General features: G+C 39.3%; 2 protein-coding genes across 5 annotated transcripts in view; one reads left to right on the plus strand and one right to left on the minus strand.

Moving 5' to 3' along the window:
* The first annotated feature begins 295 nt into the window (after positions 1-295).
* Positions 296-14,941, plus strand: pitrm1 (pitrilysin metallopeptidase 1). The gene is made up of 27 exons (XM_041991458.1): positions 296-565; positions 1,613-1,718; positions 2,144-2,250; positions 2,406-2,557; positions 2,909-3,023; positions 3,185-3,281; positions 4,250-4,410; positions 4,519-4,645; positions 4,816-4,904; positions 4,997-5,125; positions 5,281-5,394; positions 8,383-8,479; positions 8,940-9,074; positions 9,981-10,119; positions 10,275-10,391; positions 10,483-10,612; positions 11,461-11,581; positions 11,722-11,798; positions 11,887-12,052; positions 12,154-12,254; positions 12,389-12,509; positions 12,597-12,647; positions 12,845-12,957; positions 13,074-13,199; positions 13,937-14,082; positions 14,322-14,424; positions 14,557-14,941. The coding sequence occupies exons 1-27, from the start codon at positions 519-521 to the stop codon at positions 14,648-14,650; spliced, it is 3,081 nt and encodes a 1,026-aa protein (XP_041847392.1). The 5' UTR covers positions 296-518; the 3' UTR covers positions 14,651-14,941.
* A 1,595-nt stretch (positions 14,942-16,536) lies between these two features.
* The window catches only part of LOC121643872 (ATP-dependent 6-phosphofructokinase, platelet type-like), a 47,793-nt gene continuing 42,352 nt past the window's right edge, over positions 16,537-21,977 (minus strand). For all 4 annotated transcript variants that reach the window (XM_041991462.1, XM_041991460.1, XM_041991461.1 and 1 more), the window contains exons 18-22: positions 21,347-21,408; positions 20,634-20,745; positions 18,901-19,000; positions 18,679-18,784; positions 16,537-17,551 (exon numbers count right to left, since the gene is read on the minus strand). In XM_041991462.1, coding sequence (XP_041847396.1) covers positions 17,395-17,551; positions 18,679-18,784; positions 18,901-19,000; positions 20,634-20,745; positions 21,347-21,408 — 537 coding nt within the window. In that variant the 3' untranslated portion in view covers positions 16,537-17,394. The remainder of the gene's footprint in view (positions 17,552-18,678; positions 18,785-18,900; positions 19,001-20,633; positions 20,746-21,346; positions 21,409-21,977) is intronic.

A 21,977-nucleotide genomic window follows, 5' to 3' on the forward strand; every position in this document is an offset into this window, starting at 1 on the left:
TGATTATATTTTTTAATAATTTAAGACAATCGAATTAAAATAAAATAAAGTGACAAGTTAGACATCCTTTTAACTGCTTTTGTTATACATAGCACTTTGCCCTTTAACACTCCAGTCATCATTTCGCAACCTCAGTCATGTGTAGCGACTTAACCAATCACATGTTCTCTTCTTTTCATTTTGACCAATCACAAACAAAGACGCTTAGAGGTGTATGGTTCACTTGATTGTGCAAAAACATTGCACTGCGTGAAACCGTAGAGTTTCAATGTGATCGGATCAGTTAAAAGTGTGTACGTATGCATGTAAGATCTGCAATGAGCGCAGGTGTGGCGGCCATTTTTTTGTGCACGAGCCACCGAACACGTTAGACTCACAAAACACGGCGTGAGGACACATATGAGAGATGCGGCGCACTAATTAGAACACATTTAAATGAGTATATTAAAATGGTGTAGTTATATAAGTCAAAATACAGAGGATAATTGGAGTTTTATTTATCGGCTACAAAAATAAGCATGTTTCGCCAAACAAGAACGCTGCTTCAGAAACTTCGGTATATACGGTAAGTTAGCTAACGGTATACAGGGATACATAGCATGTTGCCGTACAAAGAAAAGGCTGTGCCTGTGTTGTTTCGACATTGTGGGATTAGGAATGTGTTTAACTTGAAACACGCGATTAGTTTATGTGGTGGAATAGGTTACGGCGCGTGACTATGACATATACAAGTCATACTAGGATGATGCAAGGCAAGGGAAGAACTCGTTGCTCTTGAGTTTGCTAACTTTTCTGTTTACAGTTTTAACATTAACGTAATGTTATAGAAGTTTCAGTCACTTTAACCAGTCTGTTAAATATGCCTTTATTGAATTGTTATTAATGGGGTCAAAATAAAGGAATGTTTTCAATTCACGTAAGGTATGTCTTCATATATGCCTTTATACCAGTTATATCTTTCAAGTGATCCTAAGTTCTGTCATGTGATGTATTTTGCATTGAGTCCAGAAAGTGTAAATGCCACAAACAAAAGTATAACCACCATTGTAAAACAATAAGCTTGATCTACCTTATTTTCATTTTTTTAAAACTATTTTTCGTACAGATTATTAAATCCTTTATTTCTGCTTTGATCCCTGACTACTGGTGAATTTCATTAAACTTTTTCTTGTTCTGTTGGAGATTTATTTTGAGGGCACCTAGTGATCAGAGTGAAGTGTAGTCTGATAGCTGTGCCAACCACTTGTATACATGATACATATATATTGTACATACACAACATGACATATATATTGTAAAGATTGTGAATCAGTTAAAATGTAGTTTCTCATAGAAGGCTGCACGGTGGTGTTGTGGTTAGCACCGCAGCCTCACAGCAAGAAGGTTCGAGCCTTGGCTGGGGGGAGGTTTGAACCTGGGGGGAGGTGGCCTTTCTGTGTGGAGTTTGCATGCTCTCCCCATGTATGCGTGAGTGTACCCTGCCTCTCACCTGTTAGAATGCTGAGATAAGCTCCAGCTCACCTGCGACCTGTAATGGACTAAACGGTACAGAGAATGAATGAAAGTTCTCATGGGAGTTTAGTAAAAAGTTTACCCCCTTTTTTTCTTCAAGTTTCAATGGACATCAGCAAACGTGGAGGCTAAGGAGCACTTCAGCAAGCGAGAAGGCTCTTCAGTACCAGCTGGGGCAGAAAATCCATGGCTTCACAGTCAGAGAGGTGAGAATGGCTTTTCTTCTAGTAAAATTATGTTCGCTCTCCTATGACCCCCCAGTTCCAATTTTATCACAGTGGTTTCCTATAAAACATGGGATTTTGGTTATTTTAATTATCATCTTTTAAACCTTTAAAACAAATCTGTCTCTAGATTAAATCACTGGACTTTGACTTTGCAGTACATCTTTATTACACATCACACTTCATCTCAGCTGAAGAGCTTAAATAAACCATGCATTTACTGTTATTAGTCCTTGATTGGGGAACAGTCTCATCCTGAAAGTCAGGTCAGCAAATTCTTATAGGTGTTTTAGAAGTTGACACATCTAATATAAACCTATTTTTATAACTAATGTTCTTGCGTGTGTGTGTAATGAATACCCAGATACAGTATGTTGATTCCTGCTGCATGCCCTGTTCTTTCCCAGGTTGTAGCGGTCCCTGACTTGTTTCTCACAGCGGTTAAGTTAACCCATGATAAAACTGGAGCTCAGTATCTGCACGCAGCCAGGGATGACTCCAACAACCTTTTCAGGTTGGTCAAAATGTGTTGCGGTATTTCTGTGTAATTTTCTGTTTGTGTGACCACAGTTTTTAAGTAAGTGATTCAGATCACTGCACAGCCATGTACATAGAAGCAGGAACTGGTTCCTCTTATTCTTGCCTTTACTTTTTTTTTCTGTATTTCAGTGTCCAGTTCAGGACGACCCCCATGGACAGCACAGGGGTTCCTCACATCCTGGAGCATACAGTGCTATGTGGGTCTGAGAAGTATCCTTGCAGGGACCCCTTCTTTAAGATGCTCAACAGGTCCCTGTCTACCTTCATGAATGCCTTCACAGGTACTTAAGCATAAATTGGACCAAGAGTAATGAGTGGTCTGTATACGTGGTGCCTATTTTCAACTTTACCTTCCATATGTCAGAAATAGCACATACACCAAAATGCCAGAAATCCAATTTGTGCAGTTCCTACCATTTCCTGTGAAATTCCTGCTTACGTTGCACTGTGTGCACAATCTAAACCCCTCATGTAAAAGTTTCTAAAATTTTCTTTCTTTATTTTTTTAGCCTCAGGTCTCTCTGAGAGCTTACAATGTTTTATTGTATAAGTACAATAGAATCTTAGTAAGTGCTCAGTTATTAAATATAAAGCCACCTAATCTTTTTTTCTGTTTGTTTATTCCCAAACAGCCAGTGACTACACCATGTATCCATTTTCCACCCAAAATGGGAAGGACTTCCAGAATCTTCTGTCTGTCTATCTGGATGCAGTTTTCTTTCCTTGTTTGCGAGAGCAAGATTTCTGGTGAGCTTTTTGCTGATTAGTCACTTTCATCTAAAACACTTTCAGGGGATACTGTGATACTGATTGTGTTTTGGCTCGTTGATCACTTGTCAAACTGATTTTAAGATTTTCTTTTTTTTTTTTAAAGTACCTGACTGATTTGATGTAGTTTATATTTGCAGGCAGGAAGGATGGAGGTTGGAGAATGAAGACCCCACAGATCCTAATTCCCCGCTGGTGTTTAAAGGAGTGGTGTTTAATGAAATGAAGGGAGCCTTTGTAAGTCAAAGCTTTCTTTATTGCTGTCACAGAACTTTCAAATACACTCATCTCTAGGGATGCACGATAACGACTGGCCTTATAATTATGCTGCCTGCAAAGTTATCAGTATCGGTTTAAAAAAATGGTTATCGTGCATCCCTACACTCACCATTTGTCACTTTATTGGATAAGCTGGTTCAGTCGCTTGTTAACACAAAGAGCTTAACACCAGCACGTCAGCAACTCAAAACATTAATTAAGTGGTTCCCAAACTTTTTCTGCAGGGCCACTTTTTCATCAACAACAATAATATCAAGCCTACCACTACCAACATCCCACCACCGCTACCACAAGCACCACTACACTTACAATAAAATATACAAAGAAATGCACTGCAAAATAGTATTATTTAAACACACTGCTTCTTCTTCACCCAACATTGTACTATGCATATTTTAGCCTAGCCCCCCTGGGCCTCCCAGTTTGGGAACCAGTGCATTTATTCATGTAGACAAGGTGAAGACGACTTGCTAAAGTTCAAACCGAGCATCAGAATGAGGAAGAAAGGGGATTTAACTGACTTTGAACTGCTGATCTCCTGGGATTTTCACAAACAACTATCTCTAGGATTTACAAAGAATGGTATGAACAAAAGAAAATATTCAGTGAGCAGCAGTTGGCTGGAACAAAATGGGCAGACTGGTTGGAGATGATAGAAAGGCAACAGGAAGTCAAATAATTACTGGTTCCAACCAAGGTATGCAGAATAGCATCTCTAAACACACATGTCCAGACTTGAAGCAGCTGGCCTACAGCAGCAGAAGACCTTGTTGCCACCATAAATTAAATCAGTCCTGAAGGCAAAAGGGGGTCCAACTCAGTACTAGTAATGTGAACCTAATAAAGTGGCAAGTATAAATTTTAATGTGACTGTAACCAGTTTAACATTTAACAGCTCAGCTGCTTCCTGTGTGTTCCTTTGATAGTCGGACAACGAGCGTTTATACGCACAGCATCTGCAGAACAAACTGTTTCCAGACCACACCTACTCTGTGGTGTCAGGAGGAGAACCGCTGGCCATCCCAGACCTGACCTGGGAGCAGCTTAAACAGTTCCACGCCACACACTACCACCCCAGCAATGCCAGGTGATGAAACTCGAACACACGACTGATGAACGTTTGAAGGAGATTTAATTAATACTGTATATGAGAACTTGGAAATGTATTACCGTCAAATGTTGTTTGAACATTCAGGTTCTTCACTTATGGAGATTTACCTTTAGAGCATCATCTGAAGCAGATTCAAGAGGAAGCTCTGTCCAAGTTTGAACGCATCAATCCAAACACAGAAGTCCCCTCTCAGCCACACTGGACCAGTCCGGTGAGTACACAAAACTGCATCGTGATTGGTTGGAGCGTTGCACGTGTTGCGAAACTACTGTTAATTATGAGTCATTATTTGAAAACACTGTTTCAGTTTCTGGTCAAGTAAAGTAAATGTTGAACGAAGGCTCTGATGTTGCTTTGGATTTTGTTGGTTTTTTCCCCCAGAGAGAGGACCATGTAACCTGCAGCCCTGATGCTCTGGCTCCAGATCCAGCCAAGCAGAACACCTTGTGTATGAGCTACCTGCTGGGAGAGTAAGAGCACATCATCCATGTCATGTTGTGTTTTTACAGAGGTGAGAGAGGTTTGTGTGTGTCTAATTAGTGTTTCTTGTTGCTATGTTTAGCATCACAGACACATTTGAAGGATTCACCCTCAGCCTGCTGTCCTCCCTGATGATCTCCGGACCAAACTCTCCCTTCTATAAATCTCTCATCGAACCAAAGCTAGGAAGTGACTTCTCTTCCGTTGTTGGGTGTGTATTTGAAGATCAAACTTGCATCATACATTAGATTTAAAGGTTTGTTTGGGAATCTTAATTGACCTCATATGGCTGTTTGTGTTATACTACCAATGAAGAATTTCTGATTTATATGCACTTGTGAGGGACATTTAAAATCTATCCTGCAGATATGATGGCAGCACTAAAGAGGCGTCATTCAGCATCGGACTACAGGGGATGGCTGAGGAGGACATGGAGAGGGTCAAACAGATCATCAACCAAACCATTGATGACATCATAGAGTACGTCACATGATTATGAGCCATTTTTCAAGTGTACTGTTTTGTTTTGTCTCTCTAACTCTGTTGGAAAATAGAGAGTAAGCAGAATGTTAAAGATGCTCTGCTTAGCAGATGATTGAAATTGGAAATTTTGCTGTGAGTGAAGGGTGATACTAGGATCCAAAGTGGAGTTCAAGTGAAAAGGTTAATTGGAGATAAGCAGAGGAATAAGCGGCAGACAGTCTGGGTTCCTGAGAGCAGACAAATGATGTTCAGCAAAAGCTCAGGGAATATTAACTGGACTGAATCAAACAGATTTTGGAAATGACCGAGTGCTTTAACCATTTGGTAAACTAACTATCTGGCAATGACTGGAAGGCCAAGCAGGAATAAATGCTGCCACTGATTGCAGATGAGGCGCAGAGGTTGGTCCTGGTCGCCAGGGAAACGGAGAGGCACAGCCACACACACCAGTGCAGGAACATGGACCACAACAAATATGGCCTATAACTAATATCTCAATATTTTTTGGCTTTATTGCAGTGCACAATATCTATGTTGATGTTTTTAAGTTTCCTCTAAAACGCTGTGTAAATGTTGCATTCAACATTAGGATGTAGAAAGAAACACCAGTAGAATGGTTCAAGTAAAGTCTGTTAAAAGGGATCCAATGAGATGTCCAAATTTTGGGCCATGTCTTTTGTTTTGTTACTGCAGCTTTTATCTTTTCCCATTTTGGACTTTTTTGTCACATGGAATTGATTTTGCAAAAGAAGATGCCAGATCTGCTTTGCAGCTGGTTCATTTGATGATTTCTTTGGTGCGGGTGGAGATGTGTAGCTGAGTGGAGTGTGAAAGATTCTTTGTGGTGTAAGGGATGGCTTTCAGGTGGGGAAACAAAATTGTGGCAATGGTTTTAGTGTATATTTTGCATATAAGTGCAGTCTGCTGTGATCGGGGCATTGGGAGAGAGTGAGAGAAGCCAAACTACAAGGAAAATCACATGTAGATCATTTAAAACACTGATGTAACTATTTGTTTTTGATATTGGGAATATAGCATTTTATACTCTGGATTCATCAAATATATTAAGTATATCAGACACTCTGAATTGGAAACAGACTTTTGATGGCAAGCAGATTAGGCTCTGAGAAATCACCTTTTTTTTTCTTTTCATGATGTGTAAATACATCGTGCATAGTGGCACAGAAAAACCAAACACCAGCAGTTTATGAACAGACATAACTTACCCTTTTATCTATATTTTTCCCCTCCCCGTATGTGATATTAATCATTTACCACATCTCACTGTTAACTTTAAGAAGGAAGCAAACAGGTCTTGTTAAATACACCCTCTACTTTTGTAGAGATGACGAGACTTCTCACCATTAATGGTACTGTATGTACCAGAGGTCGGCAAGCCGCGGCTCTTTCATCCCTCTGTTGCGGCTCCCTGGCTTTTGAAAATAATAAAATGTGTATTCAATTAAAATCTATTTTCATGCTTTGCTGCATGTTTGAAAGAAGTGAAAACTTTCCTGAGCAGCAAGGACTCACACTTCCTGAGTTGGAACAGCCAGAGTGGCTGGAAAAGCTACACTTCATAGACATGACGGCTCACCTGAACATGCTGAAAACAGCTCTCTCACGGGGAAAAGACGCACAGCCCTGCACATGCTGGAGGAGGTTTTGGCATTCGAGCACAAGTTGACCGTGCTTGCCAGAGATTTACAGAAAGGTACACTCTCATTTCCCCAGTTTGAGAGAGTTCAAGCTCACATGATACATTCAGAGTATTTACATTCTGCAGTTTGAGAAACGATTCTGTGAGCTCAGAGAGGGGGGAAAAAAAAACACTACATAATCCTTCCCTGTCATTCTCCTAAGCCTCGATCCATCCTTGCTAAATACAACTGCATTGGCAGGTGTGAGTCAGCCTAATCTTGCAATGATGCTGACCGACATAGCAGACAGAGACATATGGGTGTCCAAGTTTAAAAGCTTGATAGCAGACCCTGAAGATTTTGCCCCTCAGAGGACCGTTCTCGCTCAGAATCGCAAATGGTGTGATACAGCAAACCTCCCCAAACCGGACAAACTTGTGTTTGAAACTTGGAATGCTTTCCTGGACGTTCATGTGAACATGAAAAAGTATGCTATGCACTTGGATTCCTGTCGATCTATGGATTCACATATGTAGCAGGTGTTCTCCAACATGAACTTTATTAAAAGTAAACATCGCGCACACCTCACAGATAAGCTTCCAGTCCTGAGTAAAGATGAAGGTGATACAGCCCTGCTGTGCAGACGCTGTATGTTGAGGTTCAGGAGCAGAAATCACATCAACCAAGTATGATAAATATTTTAATTGCCTACTATTTTGCATATGTTCATATTTTTTCATTTTTCAGTGAAATAGTCATTTTATTTTTCGGGTAGACCGCTGACTGCACGTGCCAGACGGCACACAGAGAAAGGACGGCAGTTTTGGTTTGCTGCTGGTTTTTTCATAAATACAAGGAGTCAAGGAGTTTTTTAATTATTTAAAATGTTTTTGTTGCATGCAGAAATGCCGTTTTCTCTGCAGTCGTTCATTGATTTAATAAATAGCTTACAACACATTTTGTACTATTCTGCCAATCTACTTACTTACCTACTTACATTTGTTTATATTTAAAATAATGTTTATATGTAAAATAAAGGCAAAGAAAAAAAAAACTTTATATGCAGTGTTATTTCATTTTAAATGTCAAAAGGGATATGTGGCTCCCAGTGTTTTCTTTACTGTGGGACACGGGTCCAAATGTGTGGTAAAGGTTGCCGACCCCTGGTATATACAGACTGTGATGGACATCTGTAAACTTGCACCATGATGTGAAACTTTTCTGACCTTGAGATATTTACTCCTCTAGTAAACTGAAGTAGAGAAATGTTCGGTATATTTTTACACGTGTGATTAAGTGTGCCGCAGGCCAAGGTTTTATGTCGATAACTTGTCATCTGATTCAGGAGCGGCTTTGAGGAGGAGAGGATTGAGGCTCTGCTTCATAAGATTGAGATCCAGATGAAACATCAGTCCACAAACTTCGGCCTCTCTCTGGCCTCGGTGAGTTCACTTTTTTATCTCTGTCCTTCATTTTGTTTCCACAAACATGAAGACGCTACAGATCAACAGAAACCTGCATATCTGTGATGTGTGCAGTCTTCTCTGAAACTGAAATCCTGTATTTCTGTTTCCTTTTTATATTTTTCTACAAGCCAAGAATGTTAACATGTTAATTAAATGTTAAACATGATCATTTTATGTTCATAGCTGTTAAGATGCTGTCATACGTGTTGCTGTAATTCTAGAAATCTTCCTTTTTTTTTCCTAAACTTGAATCACATACAGAAATGTTTGAAGTGGTTTATTCTGGTCCATCAGTGGACATCTCCGGTGCTATTAAGCAGAAACTGTCCTATAGAATTAAATAGAGATTTTGCTGTTTAAATAATTGTTTTTCATTTGTGTGTTTGGTCTTCACCCGTTTATTTCTTCATCCCTGACTCTTGGGTTATGTTATTAGTACATAGCTTCATCCTGGAACCATAATGGCGACCCTGTGGAGCTGCTGCAAATCAGCGACAGCGTTGCCAGGTTCAGACAAGCTCTGAAGGAAAACCCTCGCTTCCTCCAGGACAAAGTCAAACACTACTTTAAGGTCTGCCTCTAGTATTTTGTCTACGTATGTGCACAGTAATTTCAAAGCTTTCAGCTGCATGGCTGTAAATGATTAAATACAGCTAAAGTTTTATAGCAAACTGCATCATCTGATTCAAAATGCTAACCAGCATCAGCAGCTTTAGCATGGTCACAGTTTGCAGACATAGTTCATCATTTCTTTCTTACAGAATTAGTTTCATGCAAATTTTTTATGTTTTGCTGCCTTGTGAAAAATTGCTTTAGGATCAAACCATTTCTTTCTTTTAATGGGTTTGAGGGGGTCATCATGAATTCTTTAGTCTATTCTCGCTCTGGTTATTGCAACTCTCTTTTTAAAGGTATCAAGCAGTCTTACCTGAACCGCCTCCAGTTGGTCTAAAATTCGGTTGCACGTCTTTTAACAGGCACACAAATTTGAATGCATCACCCCACGCCTTTCTTCTTTCCACTGGCTCCCCATCAAGCTGAGGATTGATGTAGTGTTTGGTTTTAAATAATTTTATGGTTTTGTCCCCTTAATTAGCATATATTTTATGTCATTACACTCCACGTAAATCCCCGAGGTCCTCTAGCTACAGACTCTTGGTGGTTTCCAGGTATAGGTTGAGCTACTGGGGAGGTCATTTCTTTGTGGCTGCTTTACCCAAACTCTGGCATGACCTCCCCCCTCGTATCACGGCTGATCTTAATCCTGGACATTTTTAACTGTTTGCTAAAGATGCAGTTTTTATTCTTTAACTTTACCTGATGTGTTTATGTTTTTATTTCTCTGAATGTTTACATATGCCGTGTTGGCCTTTGTGTGTTATAATTGTGCAGCACTCTGGCCAACAGTTTCTTGGTTTTTAAATGCACTTTCTGAATAAAGTTGCCTTGCCTTATCTCAACTCTCCCAACTTTAAAGGCGAACACACACCGGCTGACCCTGTCAATGAGCCCAGATGAGGCGTACCTGGAGAAACAAGCCAAGGCTGAGGAGAAGAAGCTGCAGGATAAAATCCAGGTTCTGTCTGACTGCGACAGAAAGGAAATTTATGAGAAAGGTAACAACAGTTTGACTTTAATGGAAACTTGAATGATTATTTTTGATGGGTCATCTGTAGGTTTTAGGTTGTGTTTTAGAGTTGCAGTTTACATCAACAAGGACAAATATAAGTTCAACAAGAAAGCAAATATGTGTTTTGTTTTTGTTTGGAAGGTCTGGAGCTGCTTGCTGCTCAGAGTAAAACTCAGGATGCCTCCTGCCTGCCTGCACTCAAAGTGTCCGACATCGAACCAACGATACCCATCACTCATGTTCAGATGGGCTCAGCCGGTAGTGCAGTACACTCGTTTTTATCTCCACAAATGTCTGATGAGAACTGAGCCAGTCTGTGTCTGATAGAGCATTTTCCTGACCATCATAGGGAACGTGCCAGTTCAGTACTGTGAGCAGCCCACCAACGGTTTAGTGTACTTCAGAGCCATGTGTAACCTCAACACCCTGCCACATGATCTGAGGCTGTATGTCCCGCTCTTCTGCAGCGTTATTACCAAGTGAGTTTAAATCTTAAGGACACTTTAAAAATAGGCTAAATTCCAATAAAGTGGTGGAATGAAAGAACAAAGTCTCCATCCCTGATTTGAGTCATAAATACTAATACATTGTTCATTTTCAGTCCTGTTCCAGATTTCCTAATGAAGCAACAGATTAGCTTAGTATTTTGAACCTCAACTCTTCTGATATTTAATAACCAGCAGCGCTAATTTAAAGTTATTTTATAAACCAGAAGCTGGTGAGAAGATACATTGATTCATGGATTTAATGCTCAGCGATCTATAACACTGATAGAGTAATAGTTTGTAGAATTGTTTACACTTGCCTTTTTCTCGTAACCAAAGATTAATTTGATGAGAAAAGGACATGATGTTGTGTGTTGGGTATTTTAACTAACTTCTACAAATATTTAATTTGAGATTCGAGGGACTAAGATTTACACTGTATCCTGCTCTAATGTCTACAAATAGAAACTTCAGTTTTCTTTACATGATTTTAAGCTCAATATGCTGAATGTCTGTTTTTGTTTAAAGAACAGATTGTTGTTTATTTAAATGTCTGATTTAGCTCAGGAATAAATAAATAAATAATCTGAGATTAAAGCTTTACGTCTGAATGAAGGCCATTAATGACCTTAAAAAGAAGTGATTTGGTGTCATCAAAATCTAGACGGGAGAATATGAAGACGTTAAAAGTGAAAAATAAGTGGAAAACATCCTGTTGATAATTTTACTTGCATTTTCTATCACTGATTATTTGTTAAAACAAACAAAAAAACACCTTCAATGAGGAAGAGAGAGGAAGTTGCACAGATTTTGTAAATAGGCTGATATTTGTGTTTGTGAAGGATGGGCTGTGGAGCTCTGGACTACAGGCAGCAGTCCCAGCAGATAGAGCTGAGGACGGGGGGCGTGTCTGCTTCCACTCAGGTCGTCTCTGACTCCACACAAATGGACACTTTCGAGCAGGTTAGTGCCAGAACTCCAGTATAGAAATACATTCCTATTCTTTGTCTTCACTGTATAATGAGCTGTATATGCATAATAAGCCTTTCATTGTGGGAGCTGCACACAGTGTGGGGGTACTACCGCTTTGCTCCCTGTTTCAGGGCATCCTTTTGTCCTCCTCCTGCCTGGAAAGGAATCTTCCTCACATGTTTCAGCTGTGGACTGACATATTTAACAGGTACCTCTGTTCTCCTGCAGCCTCTGAGGACATAAATACCACTCACACTTAACAAATAAACGGCTCTGATTCTTGTCTCATCATTTAGCCCCCATTTCAACAACGAAGAGCGCCTGAGAGTGCTGGTGATGATGTCAGCTCAGGAGTTGGCCAATGGTATCTCCTACTCTGGTCACATGTATGCCATGACCCGGGCGAGCCGTCACCTTACCCCAGCTGGTGACCTCCAAGAGACACTTGGTGGGATGGAACAGGTATTTAGTTTGTACTAAATATCTAAATTATGTTATCACACTATCTTGTTCCTGTCATTTAAAGGTAATGTTTGATGTTGCCATGGTTATCTGAACTTTAGGTGAAGTTTATGAAAAGGATAGCTGAAATGCCAGACCTCAGCCACGTCATCCGAACATTACCCAGGATTAAAAAACATCTTCTCAACCCAGAGAACATGAGGTGAACTCATTTTCATGCGTCTCCTTCTGTAGCTTGAGCTCTGTTAGCTTGAATAAAAACTGATTGGTTAATAGACTGTTTTTTTTAGTTTTTAGTAGCTGCTGCTTCAGCATTTCTTCTTTTATCCCACACAGATGTGCAATCAATGCAACACCACAGAAAATTTTTGACATTGAAGTACAGTTGGAGAATTTTATGAAGGACATAGCTGAAAACAGGAAAGAACGCAAATCTGCAAGAACTAATGTTATTCAGGTAAGGTGGTCTCAGCAACATGAAATATAGTCTCATGAATTTGGCATTCTGCTTATAACGTTCATGGATTTTATTTCTTATTGACAGAAGCCACTCGACCCTCTCAATGAATCCGGTCCAAGTAGGAAACTAATGACAGTGAGTTCAGTGTTTACTTCTGTTCACATCTGTTCACGTTTACCATATTTGCTATTTAACATATCTGTATAAATGTGTGTGAACAACTGCTGTTTGAACTTTTTGTCACTGAGACTGTTTTTTTTGTTTTGTTTTGTTTTTAATGAGTGATGAATAATTTATAATGAAGTAAATATTTGAACGTGCTCACTTTCCAGGAGCCGAGTTTCCAGCCATGTCATATGAAAACCTTCTTCCAGATGCCTTTCCCTGTTAACTTTGTTAGTGAGTGTATACGTACGGTGCCCTTCTCCCACCAGGATTACGCCAGGTAACTGACTTTCATTTTTATGAAATCTTTAATGAGGTTTGTTTTGTTCCTTTTTTTCTCCTTTGATTTTAATACATTTTTCTTTCTAGTTATCATTTTTTTTCTGTCTTTTACAGTTTGTGCATCTTAGCAAGGATGATGACGGCAAAGTATCTCCATGGTGAAATCCGAGAGAAGGGCGGAGCATATGGGGGCGGAGCCAGAATGGGAGGAGGTGGCCTCTTCTCCTTTTACTCTTACAGGTAGAGATACACCTTTACACCACTGAACAGCATTACTATGGAGATTTTTATCTGAATTATGTATTAATTTATTTTAGTATATCATGTTTACATTTTAGGTCATTTAAAGAACTTGTCCCATTATTTCCTTTTTACTCATTTAGACTTGAGGCGTCATCCAGGGACAGCACACATGTAACCATGTTGCTTCAGGTTATCTTGGGTTTAAAGAACAACTTCTGATTTGGACTCTTCAGTGTAAAAACAAAGGAGAATAATTTGATTCTCCTTGTGGCAGATGAACCTCCTCATTGGTTGCAGTTATTATTGATGGTTACCTAAAAAAATAAATGAAGATAATATATATATATAACATATATGTACCATTTATTACCATGTGATACATCTAAATTATTGTAGTGCAAAAGGTGTCCACCAGGGGGCAGAAGACGCACCTCAGATTGTATACAAAAGGGTTTTAACCAAAGTATTAACCATATAATGATACAGTAGGTCTCAAAAACTATACGTATTAAATATGATACACATGGCATAAAGGGTTTAACATTTTCCACCCTCATACAATCTTATTTGCAAAAAATTGCGGAAAAGATTTTTCAGGTATAAATAATGCAGAACAGGGGTGAGAGCTTCAGCTGTAGCTGTGTGTTAAATCAGTTAGAATGAAACATTCATCAACTAAAAACAAAACAAAAATGTATCTGTAGTAGACTTTAAATGTCTCTTCTGTGTCCAAGGGATCCAAACTCCTTGCAGACGTTATCAGCGTTTCGTAAAGGTGTCGACTGGGCAAAGTCAGGACAGTTCACTCAACAAGACATCGACGAAGCCAAACTCTCAGTCTTCTCATCTGTGGACTCACCTGTGGCCCCCGCAGACAAAGGTGAGACACCAAAGATACCACTTATGTTTTAATACATCACTGGCAACATAAAATAGATCTGCATGTTTAAAGTCAGTGTCTACCAAAATATGTCACAATGACACTTTTTGGCTTATATGTTGAGTCTGTGCTGATGTTCCTGTAATATTTGCCTTTAGTTTTACAGTTTAAGTAACAATAAAAAGTTTTAGTACTGGCTGTTCTGCTTTAAAGATTGCTCCTCTGTCTTGGTGATGTAGGAATGGGTCGTTTCCTCGGTGGAATCACGGACGAGATGAAGCAGAGTCACAGGGAAAGACTCTTTGCCGTGGATCATAAAAGCCTGGTGGACGTGGCTGAAAGGTAAAGCTGAACATTTGGCTTCGTTATGGGAAAAAGAAACGCAAAAGCAAGAAAATAAACTTCTACATGAGAAGGAGATGGGAAAGCTCTTTAAGAAAAGATATAAAATATGTGTTGTTTTTTTTCTTGCAGGTACCTCAGTGTTGGTCAGGGCACATGTGGCGTTGCCATCCTGGGCCCGGAGAACGATGCGATCAAGAAAGATCCTTCATGGATCCTCAAATAATACACTTACTAGGTATTTTATAATTGAACACTTAGCTTGAATGGACTACATACTGGAAACCCAAACACAAGTGTCATGCTAGGATTTTTTTAATGGTGGCAAGAGAAGCTGAAGCGCACAATACCAAGGCGGGGAAAGTGGCCTCATCACCGTTTGTCATTTAAAACAATCAGTATTTTTTTACATTCCCGTGTATACATATTCATGAAGTCTGGATCCATGTTATTCTCTGTGCAAATGGAATCAGTAACACTCAAAGCTTTTTGTAATTAAAACATAAGCTTCATCAAATATTTATTTTTTTTCTGTGTTGTCTTCTTAAGAAAATGTGTCACAAGGTGATAATCCCTCTTTCGTCTGCATCACGCTAATCATGCAGAGCTGCCTTTGTGGACTTTTTGGGGGATTTTCATGCTGCTCTTCCAGTCTAAGAGGAACTGTTGTTACTGTGCAGTGATTGGTCCAGAGGGTGCCATTAAATAAAAAGTTAACATGTGTAAAATGGCAGCTGTACGTAGTTGTCTTGGGACTATGGGTGGGAAGAAGTGTTAGGATTTTTTTTGTAGCCATCAAATAGTGTTTAACAAGTTGCTACGGAGATTCTATTGAGATTCCTATTAACATGCCATGACCACAGTTCTTTCATGAGTTGCATACAGATTGTGGTCCTCTAAGCCTCCAATGTCCATCCTGCAGGTTTTAGATGTTTCCTTCCTCCAACACAACTGATTCAAATTAAATGGCTCTACTAAACAGCTTATTGTCAAGTTCCTTTTTATCCCTGCATTTGCAGTTATTCAGTTTAATAGTTTTCCATAATTTTTCTTTAAAATCTAGGCCTGTGAAATTGAGGTGATTTATGGACATTTTACTCCAAGCTGAATGCATGCAGCTATTTATTGTAACTTTTACAGGAAGTCTTATTTTTATGATTGCAGGGAACTTCTGTTGTTTACACATCAGCACAAAAACTTAACCCAGCAGGAGACAGGCGTAAATCTCTTCCCCATAAACCAGTGACCCTGTTCCACATTTTCTCCCTCTGATAGTTAGGGCTGGATGATACCGCAAATTTAGGTATCGATCCGATACCAAGTAAATCCAGGGGAAGTATCGGTGATACTGATATCGATACCAATACTTTTTGCTTAAAATTTCATCATTTTATGAGTTTGCCTTTATTTATCTATAATTATAATCAAACAGTATAAAGAATATTGTCAAAACATCTTTTGTGAATGGGAGAAGCTTTTTTTTTTTAGTAAAGAATATAAAATAGCATCAACAGTGTAACAACAAAATTCTGTTATTCCATTTTATTATAAACAGTTGTTTGAGGAAATAAAGTAAACATTGCAAATTGTCTAAATAAAAGTAAAACCTGTTGGTTTGCTCTCACATTCTTTGGCTTTTTGACCTCAAAATACCTTGCAAGAAAAATATCGATATCACGCTGGTTTCGATATAGTCTTGGTATCCAAACTCCCCTTGATACTTGTGTATTATGCTTTATTTTTATTTTGTTTATTGCTGAATTCACAAAGTAATGCTGGACCCGACAGAGGGAACACAGAAAAGAGGAAAGCGAGGAGAAGAAAAAGGAGACGGACCTACAAAAGACAAAAAATAACTACAGAAAACCTCCAAATGCCCTTCTAAGAAATCACAGCAAACCATCATCAGGAGCACAAACTGAAAAACATTAACGGTAACCACAAAACCCATATTTCAAGAAAAAGATCACTTCTACCACCTCTCAGTTAAGGTTGCCCAAAGGTCTTTTTCTTATCTAACCTCAACATCCAATCTGTAAAACACTATTAAATGCTTAAAAATAACCCTTTTAACAGTTTCTACATGTTTAAAAAAAGACCACAAACTCACAATTCCACACAATAAATGCTTTATTTACTCTGTGACAGAACACTCACATCACGTTACGTTAACACTGTGCAGTTTCAGACATTTTCCACTTTACTGCCCAGCTACAGCAACACTCAGCAGGACCCTAATCACAAAAAACACTATAAGGTGCCACGTAGAAAGCCCAGGGTGGAGACATCAGCAAAGGCAACAACACAACACACACATACAGACAGCAATATACAGTACACACATGACCAGCTCATCCTGAAGCCTCGCTACACGTATTCTTTCAGGTTTTCAGAATTTTACAATGGAGATGTGGACAGTCTGGAGACAGCTTGTGATCCTCCTGGCATAGATTCCCTATTTATAAGCAGCTTTAGGAAATGACAATAACTATGGGGCTCAAAGTGCGGTAGAAAACACGATAAAAGCTAGACTTTAAACACATCACCACCTTAGCAGTGCTGTGCTCACGCAACACAGATGTTTGCTCAGCGTTGAGTCTTTCGTTTTTTAAAAATAGTTATATTTAGCTACGTTTTTGGGGGGACTAGAACTAAAATAAGGTACATTATGTTTAGTGCATATATACTGAGATATAACTTTGGGGATCTAGAAAATACTATGTTAGCATAGAGCTCTTTCCAAATGACCACCATCAAATTTTATCAAAGCTAAATTATAGTGTGTACCCTCTGAAATACCACAAACCAAATATATCATTTTTATATATACCTACTATCTTTTAAAATCTACCTTTAACTTATTTGCAGTCAATCAGCAGACAATCAGTCATTGTGGGTGCATCTGTCACCGATTTGTGAAGCCTGTTTCTTGTGACGGTGAAGCTCTCCTGCTGGAGGCAGTGCAGTGGTTCAGATTGCAGCAGAGGCATCGTTCTCTTTGGGTCGGATCCTGCTAACGTGTTCCAGCTGGCCGGAGTCAGAAACGTCGTAGCTCGTCTTGTACTTGGCTAGGATTTTCATCAGAGGACGGAGTTTCAGCCACCACTGTTCCTTCGGGATCCTGTGGCTGATGGGAGAAAGTTTGGGGATGAGAAACTAAGCTCGTCCTTCTGCTTATGAGACACTGGTACTTAGTTTTAGGTTTTTGATGAGATCTCCTCAGAAAAAAATTCAACAGTTGTAGCTCAGTTGAATCTGGAAACATTTTGCATCCCAAAACTGAACAGCTGCAGCCACATTACATTATGCACACTGAGAAACTTTAAGGGATGCTACTGCAGCTGCTTGTTGAGGGGGCCTCTTATCTGGTGCAAAGACTACACAATAAGTAAATCATTCATGTGGGTCCAACACAAGTTTCTGCTACTTGAGGCTTTCGAATTCTTTTTTAAAAATATATTAATGATAAAGACTAGTAGTTGTTGGCCAGCATGTGTTATGTGGAGTATGTTGAACAAACCCGTCAGTAAAAGCCCACATCCATGACTTGTGTAAATTGTTTTTCACACCTGGGAGTATTTTATGGGCACACAGAATATGTGTGCACAGACCTAACAGAAGCTAGAGGAAGCCAGTCAGCTTTGAACTGCAGATGCTGGTGTGAGCCGTCAAGGTAGATGGGCTTTAAAGTGCTCCTGTTTCCTGATCTGTGCATCTAAAGGACTGGCCTCTGCTGTTTTACCATAGTTAATGATTTTAAAACTTGTCAGTTTCTATTGTTTTTTTTTTTCTTATATATGGTTGTGGTGTGCATGTGTTTATTTTATAATGTGTGTATTGCGCCAAGTGATTAAATTTTGAGCATTTTAACTTGTTTTATTTTTTAAATAAACCTGTCCACTTTGAAAACCCACCTTTTTGTCCCTTATTTCCCATCCAGTCTTTTATTGTAACTAGGATGATTACACATGCAGTGATGCACAATGCTGACATTTATTCACATAAGAAAATAGTAAATACTTGTCGTATGCATAAATTAGGTGTAAAGTCCACAATAAAGCCGTCACTTGAACAGCTATTAACCCACTGAGGTTGAAGTTCTTTTAGAAGGTGAGAATTTTCTCCCCTTATGAATATTTCTAAGCTATCTTCTGTAAAAAGGACACTGGCTACTCCAAAGTACTTCACACAACCCCATTATAAAAAAAAAAAGTTTGTCTCCACTGCAAAGTATAAAAATAATGTTCCTCTTACACAAAGTCAGTTTCCTCACGAAGCTGTGACACAGGCTGAAAGACCATAGCTCTGCGACGCATCCCCAACAGGCACGCGGTCTCCTCGGAGTTGGCAAACACTCTTCCTGCAATGCGAAGCACCAGCTTTTATAACTGACGCCCAACATGCTGAATCAACTCAAGCAAAGACCATGCAAACCTAATCCAATCTCATCAAACTCAAGTGGTAGTTGTGGCTTACCTCCTTTGTAGGACTCCTTGAGCGTCCGTGTGATCCACTGGATGGCTTTAGCTGCAACTTTGGTGCCAAAGTTTCTATCAAAAGGAGACGGAGCGCCTCCCTGTCAAAAAGAGTCATATAAAATATCATTTTATTTCAATTTACATTCAACACCTAAAAAAGAATACATCTTTAAATCTGAATTTGTGTACAGTGTTCACTTTGTAATGTCACACATCATTGTTTGGAATAATTCAGTCTACATCTTTATCTCCACCCAAATTTGAACTATGCATCACTGTTCTTGAGGAGATGAAAGTTAAGTTTTCTTGGCCTTTTTTTTTTTTTTCTCTGATTTCTCATCTGCAGCCAATTGTTCAGTCTCCTTAGGAGATAAATATTATACTACTAGTACTTTATATATCCAAACTAGGATGTCCACTAATTGGCATTTTTTTAAAAATTTGGAAATTCTGTTTCAAATTCATCATTTAACCAAAGTTTGATGATGTATTGATGTTAATGTTTAAAGTGGCCCATATGAGCAAACAGCTAGTGTGAGCTCTCACACCACCACCATATTCACAACAACACAGTTCGTTTAATTCCATTTACTTCACAACACCAGCAACTGGACTTCCGCCCCCTTCACAATACCAGTATACATTTGTGACCACCTTTAAATAAATACAGAAGTTTGTATTAACCTATAACACAGTTACTGTATTTCAAACTTAACACTCTCAGGTGAAGAAGTTCCCACTGGATCATAACTGGTCAGTGGGAAAACATCTGGTGGATGGAAATCCACTGTCAGATATGGTTCCTCTGTGTTTAGAAGGAAGAATGGTTCTCACAGGGGGGATGGATCTCGATGGGGAAACTGGCCTTGACACAGCACGGCTTTTTGTCACAGTAAAAGTCGGCTTATAAAGCCTTCACACCGACTTCAAGACCGGCTTTACCACGATCGAAAGCCAGCGTTTACTGTGACTATGAAAGCGACTGAAATCACGTAAACATACACTGAGGCTGGTGTATTTTAGTAGAAACTACTGTTATGATGCCCATGGTAACGAGCAACACTAACAAAACCGAATGAAAAAGTTTGTTTTAGACTAATTTAAGCAGTAATGTTGATTTGTCGAAAAGGAAGCTGGAAATTTCACCATCCCGTTTAAAATCTTTCTCCTTCTTGAGCTCCTTCCACCGAGAAAAGGCTAGCTCGATGTTTTTCCTTTTTGTATTTGGCTTTTTTCTACCGCCTGGTCACGCTGCTTTTGTGTGTCCTTTTTCAGTTTCTTGACGATAGTGACAACATCTCCAGTGCTGCTGCTGCATATGCACGGACCTGCATTTTTGTGAATAACAGTTTAAAAGATTTTCAGGGTAGTCAGCCACTCTCATTTATCTTCTCTTGTGTCTCAATCACTATGCACTGGTTCGCAGGGAAAACACATTGTTGGTGCTATTTGTCCCTTGCCGGCGGCTGTAGTTTCAAGATGGCAGACCGTCATGACGCCGCCCTATCGGCTTTCCCATCATATGTATGAACAAATCGAAAATTCTTCGCTTACAAGAATGTGTCAGATCATTAGTGGAGGTCATAATAGACCAATGATAACATATATATACATGCAGACATTGATTTTGTCCAGTAAAAAACAGAAAATGTTACTCAATGTTCCTTTAAGACGTCCCGTCTCCTTCATGTCACAAGTCTAGTGAAGTGTGTGTGTTTATATGTGTCCAACCTGCTGCATGTGACCCAGGATGTTCTTCCTGCAGTCGAACACACCTCGGCCCTCCTCAGAGTACAGCTGGTAGATGAAGTCAGTGGTGAAGTTCTCATTGCAGTTCTCATTTCTGAAACACACAAATATGTCAGGATGAAGAGGGTGTAAAAGTTGTTTGGTTCTATTTACATAAAACCCATCATTTCTTCATCATTAAGGATTTGTGTCTTGAGGCTGCTGATGCTCTTTTCATCAATATCACCCTGCTGTCACTTGTACCCTGCAGATACATCCCCCATCCACTGTGTCTCAGGGTAAATTGTGATAAATAATTATGCAGGTGCAGCCTGCTGTGCTGGCTCACAATGTCACCTACGCTTTGTCCAAAATATTACATTTGTCCTATTTCCACAGACCTCCATCCTGCAGGGAGCACTTTAAACAGCATTGTGGTGCAGTGGACTAAAATAACCACAATAGAGGACATTATAGAAAGTCTGTAGGGTCGTTCTGATGTCAAAAGTACTGGAAGACTAGCACCTTTTATGTTCTATAATGAAAAACACACATTTACAAATTATTACAATAAGAGCATTTTTATTTCTTATTTTCCCCTCACTCACACACACAAACATTTTCATGCAAACACTCCCGTAGACTGAACAGTGTATGTGGAAAAGTAAAGCAAAGGAAGCAGTAGCAGCCTTAAAAACAGAAAGAACTAAGCTCACCGGAGCACCAAGCCTCTCTGGATGCTGGTCTTCATCTTCTGCGTCAGATGCTCAACGTTAGCCTGAAAACACGGAGTGAAGCGTAGCGTTAAACCTGGCAACCTGCAAGAACAGCTGCACACCACCTGCCTCCGTTTCATTACCTCACAGAAAGGAGAGACAGGCGCAGGGTGACAGTAGCACCACCAGGGGGCGCCAAATATGCTTTAATACATCAGAAGCATTTGTTTGTGACCTTTGCATCTCCAATCTTATCATTAGCTTAATATTTGAAGTATTTCTTTTTTTTAATAAGTATCATTTTTATGTATATTTTCAATATAAGAATGTGTGATAAATATATTAAATGCTAAAATGTTCTTGATTTTTATTATTTATTTGAAATTACTCTGACTTTTTGGGAACGGTGCTTTAAAAAAAAAGCAATTTTGAAGTCCTGAAATGTGGACATTAAGAAACTAACACCAGATGAAGATAAAACAGGTTAAAGTGAAGTAAACAATAGTTGTGTGTGCCCCTGTGCCGGTTAACAACAAACACTGATGAGTCTGATGTCTCTAATCACCTGAAGGGATCAGACTGTTATGGAATAAATGATGCAGCTCAGATGTTATTAATACGTTTCTTCCGA

This window comes from Melanotaenia boesemani, chromosome 8 (genome assembly GCF_017639745.1).
Source record: "Melanotaenia boesemani isolate fMelBoe1 chromosome 8, fMelBoe1.pri, whole genome shotgun sequence".
NCBI classification, from domain to species: Eukaryota; Metazoa; Chordata; class Actinopteri; order Atheriniformes; family Melanotaeniidae; genus Melanotaenia; species Melanotaenia boesemani.

Excerpts from the sequence above, each read along its gene's own strand:
- pitrm1 (XM_041991458.1), top strand. The coding sequence starts at position 519 with ATGTTTCGCCAAACAAGAACGCTGCTTCAGAAACTTCGGTATATACG. Across the intron at positions 5,126-5,280 it reads GACTTCTCTTCCGTTGTTGG|ATATGATGGCAGCACTAAAG; the intron begins GTGTGTATTTGA and ends TCTATCCTGCAG. Across the intron at positions 14,425-14,556 it reads CTGGTGGACGTGGCTGAAAG|GTACCTCAGTGTTGGTCAGG; the intron begins GTAAAGCTGAAC and ends TTTTTCTTGCAG.